Raw genomic sequence first — 15,082 nt, 5'->3', positions numbered from 1 at the left:
AGGAAGGAAAGAAGAAAGAGAAGACCACAAAACAACCAGAAAACAAATAACAAAATGGCAGGAGTAAGTCCTTATTTGTCAATAATAACACTGAATGTAAATGGACTAAATTCTCCAACCAAAAGACATAGAGTGGTTGAAGAGATAAAAGTCAAAAATCCAATTATTTGTTACGTATAAGAAACACACTTCACCTATAAAGACACGCATAGATGGAAAATAAAAGGATAACAAAAGATAGTCCATGCCAACAGAAACCTAAAAAGAACAGGAGTAGTACACTTACATCAGACAAAATTGATTTCAAGAAGAAAACCACGAAAGAGACAAAGAAGGTCATATATAACAACAGAGGGGTCACTTCAGAAAGAGGATATAACAGCTGGGAATATACATGCACCCAACACTGAAGCACTGAGATATTTAAAGTAAGTATTATTAGAGCTAAAGAGATAGACTCCAATACAATAATAGGTGGAGACTTCAAGACCCCTTTCAGCATTGGATAGATCATCCAGACAGAACATCAAAAAAGAAACATTGGACTTAATCTGCACTATAGACCAAATGGATCTACTAGATATTTACAGAGCATTTCATTCAATGACTGCACAATGCACATTTTTTTCTCCTCAGCACATGGATAATTCTCAAAGACAGACCGTATGTTAGGCCACAAAACAAGTTTCAAAAAAATTATAATTATAATTATATCAATTAATAAATTAATTTATTTAATTAAAATTAAAATTATGTGAAGTACTTTCTCTGACCACAATGGACTAAAGCTAGAAATCAATAACGAGAGGAATTTTAGAAACTATACAGCACATAGAAATTAAACAATATGCTTCTGAATGAACAGTATGTCAATGAAGAAATTACTCATAAGGAGGAAATTTTTTAAATTCTTGAAACAAATGAAAATAAAAACACAGTATACCAAAACTATGGGTACAGTGAAAGCAGTACTAAGAGGAAAGTTTATAGCAGTAAGTGCCTATATTAAAAAAAAAATACAAAAACTTCAAATAAACACCTTAACAATACAACTTAAAGAATTAGAAAAGTAAGAGCAAAGCAAACCCAAAATTAGTAGAAAAAAAGAAATAAAAAAGATCAGAGCAAAAATTAATGAAACTGAAATAAAAAAATAATTCAAAAGATCATTGAAATGAAAAGTTGGTTTTTTGGAAAAGATAAACAAAATTGGCAAATCATTAGCCAGACTAAGAGAAAAAGAAAGCCCCAAATTTTAAAAATCAGAAATGAAAAAGAAGGCATTACAACCAATTCCACAGAAATTCAAAAGATCATTAGAGGCTATAAGTAAATATATGCCAATAAATTGGAAAACTTAAATGGATAAAGTTCTAGACACATACAACCTACAAGATTAAACCACAAAGAAATTCAAAACCTGAATAAACCAAGTATAAACCAAGAATAAACAAATAATGAGATCAAAGCTGTAATAAAAAGCCTCCAAGCAAAGAAAAGCCCAAGACCTAATAGCTTCATGCCAAATTTTACCAAATACTTAAAGAAGAACTAATACCATTCCTACTCAAACTATTCTGAAAAATAGAGGAAGAACAAATACTTCCAAATACATTTTACAGAGCCATTATTACCCTGATATCAAAACCAGATAAAGACACATCAAAAAAAAAAAAAAAAAACTACAAGCCAATCTCCCTGATGAACATTGATGCAAAAATCCTCAATAAAATGCTATCACACTGAATTCAACAACAAATTTAAAAGATCATTCATCATGACTATCATCACGATGACCAAGTGAGATTTATCCCAAGGATGCAATGATGTTTCAACAAATGCAAATCAATTAATGTGATACATCATATCAACAGAATGAAGGACACAAACCATAGGATCATTTTAATTGAGGCTAAAATTTAATATCCCTTGATGAAAAAACCTTCAAAAACTGGGTATAGTAGGAACATACATCAACACAACAAAAGCCATACATGACAGACCCATAGCTGGTGTCATGTAGCCAAAACTAAAAGCCTTTCCTCTAAGATCTGGAATAAGATGAGAATGCCCACTTTCACCACCTTATTCAACATAGTGTTGGAAGTCTTACCTAGAGTAATCAGATAAGAAAAATAAAATAAAATGAAGAGCACCCAAATTGGAAAAGAAGAAGTAAAATTATCCTTGATGCCAGCTGATATAATTTTATATTTGGGAAAATGTAAAGAATTCACCAAAAAACAATTAAAACTGATAAAGAAATTCAGTAAAATTGCAGGATATAAAATCAACATGCAAAAATCAGGAATATTTCTATAGGCCAACAGTGAACAATCTGAAAAAGAAATCAAGAAAGTCATCAAATTTACAATACATACAAAGAAAATAAAATACTTAGGGATAAACGTCACCCAAAAAGTGAAACATATCCATAACAAAAACTATAAAAGACTGATGCAAGAAACTGAAGAGGACACAAAAAATGGAAAGACATTCCATGTTCATAGATGGAAAGAATCAATATTGTTAAAATGTTCATACTACCCAAAGCAATGTACAGATTCAATGCAACCCCCATCAAAATACCAATGACATGCTTCACAGAAATAGAATAAACAATCCTAAAATTTATATGGAACCAGAAAAGACCCAGAATAGCCAAAGACATCCTGAGCAAAACAAAAACATAAAAACTGAAGGCATCACATTACTTGACTTCAATTTATACTACGAGCTATAGTAACCAAAACAGCATAGGACTGGTCTAAAAACAGAAACAAAGACCAATGGAACAGAATGGAGAACCCAGAAATAAATCCATACATCTACATTGAACTCACTTTTGATAAAGGTGCCAAGAATACATTGGAGAAAGGATAGTCCCTTCAATAAATGGTGCTGGGAAAACTGGAAATCCATATGCAGAAGAATGAAACTAGACCCCATCTCTCACTATATACAAAAATTAAATCAAACTGAATTAAAGACTTAAATATAAGACCTCAAACTATGAAACTACTGTAAGAAAACATTTGGGAAACTCTCCAGGATATTGGTCTGGGCAAAGATTTTTTTTTCTGTAATACTCAATAAGCACAGGCAACCAAAGAAAAAATGGACAAATGAAATTATCATGTTAAAAAGCTTCTGCACACAAAGAAAACAATCAACAAAGTGAAGAGACAACCCATAGAATGGGAGAAAACTACCCATCTGACAAGAGATTAATAACCAGAATATATAAGGAGTTCTAACAACTCAGGAAAAAATCTAATAATCCTATTTTTGTAATAGGCAAAAGATGTGAATAGACATTTCTCAAAAGACATACAAAATGGCAAACCAGTATATGAAAAGGTGCTCAACATCATTGATCATCCAGAGAATGCAAATCAAAACTGCAATATCTCATATCACTGCAATTAAAATGGCTTTTATCCAAAAGACAGGCAATAACAATTGCTGGCAAGGATGCAGAGAAAAGGGAACCTTTCTACATTGTTGGTGAGAATGTAAATTAGCACAACCACTGTGAAAAACAGTTTGGAAGTTCCTCAGAAAAACTAAAACTATAACTACCATACAATCCATCAACCTTACTGCTAGGTATTAACATATACTCCAAAGAAAGGAAATTAGTATATCGAAGAGATGTCTGAACTGGCATTTTTTTTTTACAACACTATTCACAATAGCCAAGATTTGTAAGCAATCTAAGGGTCCATCAACAGATGAATTGTAAAGAAAACATGGTACATATACACAATGAGGTACCATTAAGCCATAAAAAAGAATAAAAGCCAGTCATTGGCAACAAAATGGATGGAACTAGAGATCACTAAATTAAGTGAAATTTAATTTAAGCCAGGCACAGAAAGACAAACCTTGCATGTTCTTACTTGTTGGTGGGAACTAAAACTTATAACATTTTGCTGAGAGAAATAAAACTCAAATAAATTCAACAGCTTACTGTATTCCTAGATGGGACAACTGAACATTGTATAAATTGTACATTAGTCCCAAATTAAGTTAAAGGTTGATGTACTGGTTTCCTGTAGCTGCTATATCACATTACCACAAATTTGGTAGCTTAAAACAACACACATTTATCCTCTGACAGTTCTAGAGGCCAGAAGTCTGAAACTGGTTTCACTGAGCTAAAGTCAAGGTGTTGGTAGGGCTGATTCCTTTTGGAGGCTCTCAGGGAAGAATCTGTTCTTTGCCTTTTTCTAATGGCTTCAATTTCTAGTATTCCTTGGCTATAGTCCCTTCCTCCATCTTCAAATACGTCACTCCAATCTCTGCCTCCATCACCAAATCATCTTCTCTTCTGTATCAAATTTCCCTTGCTTCCCACTTATCAGGAGACTGTCATTACATTTAGGTCCCACCAGGATAATCCAGGATAATCTCCCCATCTCAAGATCCTTAAGGATCTGCAAAGTCCCTTCTGTCATGAGGTAACATTCACAGCTTCCAGGGATTAGGACCTGAATACCTTTGATAGCCATTATTCAGCTAACCACAATCTGCCCTCTGCCCTACTTCCTAAAATTCACATCTATCCCACGTGGAAAATATATTCACCCATCTTCAAATCCCCCAAATTCCAGACCTGTTACAATATCAACTCATGTCTAAATTCTCATCAAATGTCATCATTTCAGAAGTCTCAAATCTTATAATCTAAATCATCTAAACAAGGGATGAGTGAGACTCTGGGTATGACCCCTCCTGAGGCAAAATTCACTCCGTTTATGGATCTGTGCAACTAGAAAACAAGTTATCTTCTGAAATACAACGGTGGTACAGGCACAGAATAACCGTTATAGACATTGTCATTCAAAAAGGGAGACAAGAAGAAGAAGACAAGAATCACTGCTCCCAAGGAATTGTGATATCCAGCAGGGCAAATTCTATTAGATTTCAAGGCCTGGGAATAATACTCTGTGACTCAAGACTCTGCCCTCCGGTCCTGAGGCTTTACCTCTGGGCCTGAGGTTCTTCCTGAGTCATCCTTCCTTGTTCATGAAAGATATCATGTGTTTGCAGCTGAATAGTTTTATCAGTCTATTTCCTGCCTGTAGAATTTTGGGAGTCCAGTGTCCTCTTTTTCATTTTGTCCTCTGTCTGCCTCTTTATCCAAGCTGGAGTTTCTGCTGATATACCATTCTCAAACACCTTCTGAGTCTCCCTGCATGCCACAGAGATTCATTCCATTAGACAAGGGGCTACTTCACAGATATTTTGGGAATAATCTTATTTCTCCTACTGACTTCTGCTGAGATGGTTAAGGGGATCCATTTATCACATACCTAACCTCTTCAGCCACCTTCTTGGCTTTCTCTCCAGAGCATACTTTCTTGGAAGTCAGTCTCTTCATTTTAGCCCCTTTTATAATCTGGATAGTCTGACAATTTCCCAAGTCATCAGAACCTGTTCCCCTTTTGCTTAAAAAATTCTTCCCTGAACTTATCTCTCTCCTCTCACAGTCTACTATAATCAGTAAGAAGAAACTGGGTCATACCTTCAACATTGCTTGGAAATCTCTTCAGCTAAATATTCAAGTTCATCCTTGAAAGTTCTGCTTTCCACATAATGACAGGACACAATTCAGCTAAGTTTCTGTCACTATGTAGCAAGACTGCCTTACCTTCAGTTTCTAATAACATGTTCCTCCTTTCCTTCTGCATCTTCACCAGCAACACCTTTATCACTTATATTTCCACCACTATTCTGTTAATGATAATTTACATATTCTTTAACACAATAAAGGTGTTCTCAACTGTGCTCTTCATTTCCTTCTGAGCCCTCAACAGAGGCAGCTTTAATGTCCACATTTCTGCCAACAGACTATTCAAGGCAATCTAAACTTTTTTCTATCATGCTGCTCAAAATTCTTCCAGCCATTTATCCGTTATCAAATTCCAAAGCCACTTCTACGTTTTTAGGTATTTGTTATAGCAGCAACCCATTTCCAGGTACCAAAATCTGTACTAGTTTCCTATATCTGTTGTAAAATAAAAAATAAAAAATACCACAACCTTAGTGGGTTAAAACAACAATTTATTCTTTTACAGTTCTGGAGGCCAGAAGTCCTAAGTCGGTTTCACTAAACTAAAGTCAAGGTGTTGCCAAGGCTGATTCCTTCTGGAGGTTCTGAGATCTGTTCCTTGCCTTTTCAGCTTCTGGCCACTATCTATATTCCTTGGCTTATGGCCCCCTCCTTCTATCTTCAAAGCACATCATCCCAATCTCTGCTTCCATCATTATATCACTTTCTTCTCCTCTCTATCAAACATCCCTCTATTTCCCTTTTAGAAAGGGCAGTTATGATTACATTTAGGGCCTATGATTATCTAGCCCTGAATAATCTCTCCATCTCAAGATCCTTACCTTAATCATATCTGTAAGTCCTTTTTTGAGATATAATATTCAAAGGTTCTATGGATTCTGACCTGAATATCTTTAGGGTTATTATCCAGCCTATCACAGTTGGTACATACTATCTCATACAATTCCAAACAATAATATTTGAGAGACTTGATGAAATCACTCTAAAGTTCAATTGTGTTATCTCTAACACCTAACAATCTCTTTAAGCCTCATTTGCTATCCACAAAGTGGACTTAAAAATATCTTCCACAGTTGAATTCAGACCCATATCTGGAATAGTATTAAAAATTATGAACAAGATAACTGGTCATCTTGCTTCTTACTCCTCACAGCTTTAAATATATCATTCAACTTGCAAGCAGAAATAATTCCCTAAGCTTGAATCCACGGTTTAGGTTTTGGCTCCACTAGTTGGGTAGACTAGAGTCAGTGGTGGTTCCAGAATTTCAATAAAAGATGGAGTTTAGGAGAGAAATTAGTTGGAAAATGGGACTAAGAAACTTCTCATGAACTGCATTTACATAATAAGCACACTGTTTTTACTGAGAGCACACATTTATTTTGGGCAACTTAGCAGAGCAAGAAGCTTATCACAAGCACTCCCTTAATGCCACCATACCTTAACCACACTAACCTTAGTTTCCTCATCTATACAACTAAAGTATTTTAGTACAATCCTCATAGTTGAGGATTAAAGTATATGGTATACACCACATACTACAGTACATAGTATAATGCATAATGTAATATAATATAGCATATAGTATATGGAGTATATTGCAAAATATTGTATAATGCATACAAATGTCTTGGCACAGTGCCTGGAACATAGTACAGCATTCCATAAATTTCTTATTATGTCATTCCTCTTCTCAAAACTCCATAACTGACTTCCTATTGCCTGCTGAATAAAATACAGGACCCTCCAAAATCTCTCTAGCCACAAACTAGCTTTTCAGCTTCATCCCTTCAACATTCATTCAGTGATCCTATCCACTATTTAGTTCCCGTTCCTTCTGCCCCCAGATATCAACATGGTTCCCTCCCTCTGCCAGCCCCTTCTGGTCTCTGCTCAAGCATCACGTTATCAAAAAGCCCTCTCCTAATTTCCCTCTACAAAATAACACACACACTCACTTACTTGCTAGCAACTTCCTAAACACCTTCCCACTCTATTTTTCTCCATAGCACTCCACAGATATAGACATACAGATTTAGATAGATAAAATTATTTTCTATATCCCCCTACTAGAAAGTAAGCTCCATGAAGGTAATGATCCTGTTTGGGGCTACGTTGTGTATTCTCAGCTCCTAGAACAGTGTTTAGAACAGCCAGCACTCAACAAATAGTTGTTATATGAATGCTTACACAAAATGCCTTTGCTTATTATGTTTCCCCAATCTTAGATGCCCTCTCTACACTGACACCTACCAAAACTGTACTCATTCTTCAAAGCCCCCTCACATATATCTTTTTCTGTGAAATTTCCTAATTCTCCCAAGTGGAACTCATTGCCCTCTCAACAGTTAACTGTTTATAATTTTATTTAGTTCTCATTTTGCTGAATGAGAACTATTTATTTTTTATAATAAAATAAGAATTATTTTAATTATTATCTTGGTTTTTGCTTTTATTTCTAGATTGTACACTCTTTAAAGGCAAGGTCTATGTCCCATCTTTTTATCATATATCACAGCACCTTCCTCACCCCTTACCTGATAGCACATCACCACCACAGGAATATATTATAAGAGACAGGTACTCAATATTTGTTGAACTATTTGAAGGGAAGGACATTCCCAAACAAAAAATAGAAGCAGATGCTAGGTTATGTGAAGTGGTATACTGTATTTTAAGTAAATGTAAAACTGAAGTCCCTCAGAGGAAGGGTTAGAGGTGATATAAGTAAGTTGTTTCCATGAGATTCTATTAATGTGACTATAGTTGAACTAATTAGCTAGCAAAATATTAGTAAAGTCTTCATTTTTAGGAAAATTGAAGAGGCTCAAACCATTCTGGCAAAACAACAACAATAAAAAAGTATCTTTAAGAAACTCAATGTGATTGGTCAGGTAATACCTTTTAGGTCCAATGTGTTTCTTTATGATGTCACTGAACTTACTCCTGAGTCACTATGACTGATGATGTCACAATGATCATCAGTATATATTTTGCTGGGCATATTTTGCTGGCAAGGTTATATGAAGTGCTTTCTATTGAAGCACCATATTAACCAATAACTCCTGGCATTTTCTGCTGTCTCTGTTTTAGCTATTTTTAAATAGCTAAATTTTAGATAGTTTTTTTTTCTCATTGAGAAAGAAAGATGTCTAATCAAGGACTATCGCTGATTTTTTCTCTGTTGTTTATCTGCTTCATCAGGGAGACTTTCAGCATTTGTGATGGAACTATCTGGGCAAAGGTTGGATGGGAGATTCTTCCAGAAGAAGTACACTACTGGAAAGTTAAGCGTCCTCCATCTTACTGTCTGCCATATCCTCTGAATAATCTATGCTGCAACTTGGCTAACATGGATATATTTCAGAGTTGTTTATATTTCATTTATATTTCATTACAAGCTCTCTTTTTCATCTTATCTGTTTTGTCTGTGCATTACCTGTGGATGAAATGGAAGAAGCACCGAATAAAGGTGAATTAATGATATAAGTAGTAATAGTTTCAAAATCTCTAAGGGTTTAGAACATAAGATAATTAGTTACTGTGTTTTATTCCTCATTATAACCTTCCCCTAACTTCCCATTCATCCCCAGCATCTAGCACAATGTCTTGCTCATACTAGGTGTTCAACAAATGTGTATTGAATTAGAAGGTTCTTAAAATCATCTAGTCTCCTCTACTTAAAGTTACAAAACACACGAAAAAAAGTAATGTACTACCAGGAGGAGAATGTATGGGAAATCAAGTTATCTGTCTGGGTCCTGAGGTACGTCATTTGCTCTTTCTCAGTTGCCTCATCCATAAAAGGATCTGGAACAAGAGATCTCTTAGAACCCTTCCAGGTGTATCTAAGAAATCTAAGTACAAAGGTTTGACATGTAGTTTTTATATGGGTTATAACCTAATTTCTAATATTAGAACAATTTTCTGGGAAATAGAGCTTTTAAACTATTATATAATTTCCCACTTCACCAATTGATGACACCATAGTTTGAGAGACAATCTTAAAAGCTCATTGATCAAACAAACAAACAAAACCTCACTGACCTTCAGAACAATTAGATATTTATAAATGTTTTCTTATTTTTAAAATGACTGTGACTTTATGGTATTATACCTTCAGGTTCTTTAGTAAAGGAATATATTTTGCTAATCAAATAATTTCTCCCAGCAAAGTACCCTAACCATGGAACACACTGTTTGCTGATGGTGATAATGATCATATATGTGGCATATAGATAACATTTCTTCTGCACTTACACCTTTCTTCTATAGTGACCATCCTTTTGCATAAACAATTGATGTGTGCTGTTTTCATAAAGTTTAAGTTTATACATTTAGAACACAAATTTAATTTGAACCATATTATTAACTATACTATAGTATTGAACTATACTATTTTATGTAGACAAAATCTATATTGTTTTTCTCCTTTTAGCTGAAAAACCAATCATCCTCAGAAAAATCTGGTAATGATCTAGAAAGCCCATCCATCCAAGACATTGACCAAATACTCTACAGACTGGCGACCGCAACGTCAATGATATCGAAGATCTTGGAGCACAAGTCTTACCATCCTTCCTCTAATAAAATTAAGCACTGCAAATTAAAGAAAAAGAAGAAGACTAAAGAAGGAGCCAAAAGATACTAAATATATGCATATGCAAATGCAGCTTAGTCAAATATAGAGACTACAAAAGAAATCTATTGAGAGGATCATCTAAGGACAAAAATGGTTCTTTGGAAACCTTCATAAATTTTTTGCCACAATCCTTATTGACATTTTCCAAAGAAGTCTGGGTTTAAATGCTATTTCCATTCAATTAAAAAAGAACCCAGGCTTATACTAGAGAAGAAGTTACATACTATCACTGCTACATGTTTAAGCATTTTGTTCTTTTTAATGTATTAGGTTACTAATCATTAAGCAATATATGTAATAGTAGCTTAATTTAGTGTTTCAATAAATCTCTAATAAATAATATCTGTGATATGTCTTATTTTCCTGAGAAAATTTCATAACCACAGGAAGACTTCTAATTTCCTACTTCAGATTGCTAAAATAGCATGGAAATATTAAAGAATAGATTAATATTTTTAAGGATAAATGTTTTCATTTTCGGTATAATAAATGAATTATAGATTAGCATTTTTTAAATTTCAGACTTTTGTTGATAAGACAATTCAATTTTTTAAACTGTGGTTACCATATTTTTCAAAGAACAACTAGGAGATAGGCCTGAGACTGGGACAGAAGATTTCACTTAAAATATCTTGGAAAAATCCCAGAAAAATATATCTATAACATATCTGCCATCATTATAAGAGAGGAAAAAAACTTTTCAAAAATAATCCTTGAAACAGTAATAAACCGTACAGTTTTATAAGCAGTGGAAAAGAATAGTACTTGCCTTGGGCTATGATGGATTATAAAGGTTTATTTTGTTCCACTTTCCAGACTCTCTTAACCTCCATTCCTCCTTAGCACAACCCACCCTCACATTTCTATGCTTGTTTCATACCTTCAGAGTTCTGAAAAGTTAGATAATTCCCTCTGAGAGAACATTAATATATATTTATTTTAATGGTGAACTATTGAAGACTTTAAAAATCCCCAAACCTCTAAAACCCAAAGAAATTTATCTCTAATAATGGAATTTTCAGTAGAATGGAGATGACTCTTTGGGGTAGGGGTTTCTCAATCCTTTAAGTCTCCCCAGGTAACTCCTACTCTAATTGCTAGAAGAAATAGACGTGATGTACACTCTTGATAAGATGGAATTAAATAAATGTTAAATTTTATGTTGAGTTATTTATGTTTCTGACATTCCACAGCTACATTACTATGAAACCGCATTCTGAATATGACTGAATTAAACAAATAGTAAGGCTGAATTAAATAAATGTTAAATTTTATGTCAAGTTATTTATGTTTCTGACATTAAACAGCTGTATTACTATGTAACTCCAGTATTAATTTCATCATTGATCTGGAAACATAATACTAGTTTGCTTTTTATAGTTTTCATATCTTTTCACCAATAAGACATATAAGGTATAATTTCTCCAAGAACCTAAGGACCCAAATTAAACAGATGGATATTACAGGAAAGGAAACCAATAATACCTCACACCCATAAGCCCCAAAAATTTTTTCAGAAAAGTTATTGCAAAATTTGTCCTTGAATTGTGATTTTTAAATACTATGTGGCACATATACACCATGGAATACTATGCAGCCATAAAAAGGATGAGTTCATGTCCTTTGCAGAGACATGGATGAAGCTGGAAACCATCATTCTCAGCAAACTGACACAAGAACAGAAAATCAAACACCACATGTCCTCACTCATAAGTGGGTGTTGAACAATGAGAACACATAGACACAGGGAGGGGAACATCACACAATGGGGCCTGTTGGGGGAGGGGTGGGGAGACTAGGGGTGGGGGGATTGGGGAAGGATAACATTAGGAGACATGCCTAATGTAGATGACGGGGGGATGGATGCAGCAAACCACCATGGCAAGTGTATATCTATGTAACAAACTGCACATTCTGCACATATACCCCAGAACTTAAAGTATAATAAAAAAAAATTTTTTTAATACTATGGGCCATTTTTCAAAAATGGATTTTAAATTATGGAATGTGGGCTGGGCATGGTGGCTCACGACTGTAATCCCAGCACTTTGGGAGACCGAGAAGGGCAGATCATGAGGTCAGGAGTTCGAGACCAGCCTGACCAATATGGTGAAGCCCTATCCCTACTAAAAATACAAAAGTAGCCAGGCATATGCCTGTCACCCCAGCTACTTGGGAGGCTGAGGCAAGAGAATCGCTTGAGACTGGGAGACGCAGGTTGCAGTGAGTCAAGATCACGCCATTGCACTCCAGCCTGGGCAACAAGAACAAAACTCTGTCTCAAAAAAAAAATATATATATATATATGTGTGTGTGTGTGTGTGTGTGTGTGTACATATACATATATATGGAATGTGAATTTCATCTAAAATTACTAATCATGGGAGGAGTCAATTGAATTGTTTGCTATTTGTGTTTTCCTTTACTTACAGATCTAATCATAAAAACAGAAGATTTGACATATGATTGCTCATAGAAAACATTTAGTTCAAGTGGACAGTATAAAAATAAACTACAAAGCACAACCCATCTCTTTCTTCCCAAATGTGTTTCCTTCCTTTAATTTCCTCATTTCTATCAATTCTTCTAGTCCCTTTCTCATTTTATTGATGAACATGCACCTAACCACTACCAGCTGAATCTTCCTCAAGATCACTTTCATCCTCCTCCTCTTGTACATAAAAACTTTCCATGGCTCCCAGAATAACATAAAAATACCTTAGCCTGGCATTTAAGGGTAAGATGTAATAAAGGCAGTAGCATTGTTCAAGTGCTGACCACATGCCAGGTATTGTGCTAACTGCTTTATATCATCTCATTTACTTTTCACAGCAATCCCTAAAAAGTAGGAATTATATTTTGGCCCCTTTTACAGAGAAAGAAACTGAGGTATAGAGAATGTAAGCACCTTATCATAATTCAAGCACCAAGGTCACAGAGATTTCAAGTAGGGGCACCAGTATTTAAACTCAATCTCAAGAGGACATGTACTCAGCCCCTTTGTTATTCTACTTATGTTATAGCCTACCTGTGGAAACTATGATCACTTGCTCAATAAGACAATCTTGTCACTGTCCTCCAGCACACCACTTTCACTCACAGCTCTAACATTTTGCTCATGCCCTTTCCCCTTCTATTGCATATTCAAATCCCATCCATTCTTCAAGGCCCAGCTCAAGCCCAACATGCTCTGACTTCCTATTCTTTCACTACCCTGTAGCACAGAATACCTGTTCTGCCAATTTTAACCTTTAATCACAGTCTTTCCAATATTTTTATATAATTGTTGAATGTGTCCATAACTTATCATCTCCCACCTAACCAAGTATCCAGAGGGCAGGAACAACCAATTGTATCTACAGCAATACTATGTTCACAATGGGAATTCAATAAATGCTTGTACAAAAGTACATCTTCCTGAAATCTCTTTAAGCTATATTTTATAGGGCTGTGGGAAGTATATGTGTAAAATATTAGCAAAAGTCAAAATAGTACTGTTTTTTGAACTTTTTATTGAAGTATAACTTACAAACAGAAAAGTGCAAAAATTATGTGTACAGCTTAATGAATTTTCAAAGAAACATACCCATGTACCAGCAACCAGGTTAAGAAAAAGAACATTACATCCCAGAAGTTTCCCCATGCCTAAGGGTAGCTATTATTCTGACTATTAGCACTACAAATTAATTTATCCTAAATAAATCTTTCTAAAATTATTGTTATAACCTTTTTATATTTGAGAAATCAAATATATTACTCAAATTATGCCATTTTTTTAAACATTTAAGGAACAATCCACTTTGCCTGAGTCTCTCAGAAAATGGCTTTGAACATATATATTGAACATTCAATAATCTTCTTATAGAAATTATTTTCTCACAGAAAATTATTGGTGAGAAATTTCTTATAGAAATTATTGGCGAGAAAATTATTGGTGAGACAGAAGTTGGTAAATCAACAAGCTTCCAATATGTACAGTTCCCAATAAATACAATGTTTAGGGCCAATAGCAAAATAAAGAAAAAGGGAAAATTTTCATTTATTATTGCCAACTGTGACTATGGTTGTATCTACAAATAAAACACTGTGAAAAAAGGTGACATAGCCTATAACTCATAGGAGAAAAACTCATCACATCAGTCAGTTTGCTAACCCTTGTGAGCTTCCTTACCTGCCCAGTCCAGGAATTCAACACACTCAGTCTGGGAATATTTAGCAGCAACATCTCGAGCCCTTTCTTCCCGGAAGTTCAAAGCTTCTATATCAACATCCAGTTCTACTAGTGCTTTCAAAGTTTCCAAACGACCCCAGGCTGCAGCACAGTGTAAGAGTGTGTACCCTAACAAATGGAATGAAGATGGTGAGATCAAACAGATTACATTGTTTTAGGCTAATTTACATAGTGAAAGATCCTAATGGCCAGATGTAGTGGCTCATGCCTATAATCCCAGCACTTCAGGAGGTCAAGGTGGGAGGATCCCCTGGGGTCAGGAGTTCAAGACCAGCCTGGCCAACATGACAAAACCCCCTCTCTACTAAAAAATACAAAAAATAGCCGGGCATGGTGGTGTACGCCTATAATCCCAGCTACTCGGGAGGCTAAACCCAGAAGGTGGAGGCTGCAGTGAGTCAACATTGTTCCACTGGGTGACAGAACAAGACTCTGTCTCAAAAAAAACAACAAAACAACTATATATAGATAGATGTTTTACATATATATAGATATTTTACATATATATATATATATACATAATCAAATGTTTTTCAATTGTCATTTTCACTGAACCCAATCTTGTATTATCAATCTTTTCCTTTCCATCTATTCTCTTTCTTTCTTTCCTTTTTTTTTTTTTTTTTTTTTT

General features: G+C 34.8%; 2 protein-coding genes across 4 annotated transcripts in view; one reads left to right on the top strand and one right to left on the bottom strand.

The window, feature by feature from the left end:
• Positions 1-15,082, bottom strand: part of ANKRD45 (ankyrin repeat domain 45) — a 64,167-nt gene that overhangs the window by 20,861 nt on the left and 28,224 nt on the right. For all 3 annotated transcript variants that reach the window (XM_017529973.2, XM_017529975.2, XM_037739078.1), the window contains one exon: positions 14,392-14,559. In XM_017529973.2, coding sequence (XP_017385462.1) covers positions 14,392-14,559 — 168 coding nt within the window. The remainder of the gene's footprint in view (positions 1-14,391; positions 14,560-15,082) is intronic.
• Positions 8,727-10,229, top strand: TEX50 (testis expressed 50). Its single transcript, XM_017529976.2, has 2 exons — positions 8,727-9,050; positions 10,017-10,229. The coding sequence occupies exons 1-2, from the start codon at positions 8,727-8,729 to the stop codon at positions 10,227-10,229; spliced, it is 537 nt and encodes a 178-aa protein (XP_017385465.1).

The sequence above is a fragment of the Cebus imitator genome, unplaced genomic scaffold, assembly GCF_001604975.1.
Source record: "Cebus imitator isolate Cc_AM_T3 unplaced genomic scaffold, Cebus_imitator-1.0 Scaffold62, whole genome shotgun sequence".
NCBI lineage: Eukaryota > Metazoa > Chordata > Mammalia > Primates > Cebidae > Cebus > Cebus imitator.
The sequence above is the reverse complement of the archived record's forward strand: the minus strand, read 5'-3'. Positions and strand labels throughout refer to the sequence as shown.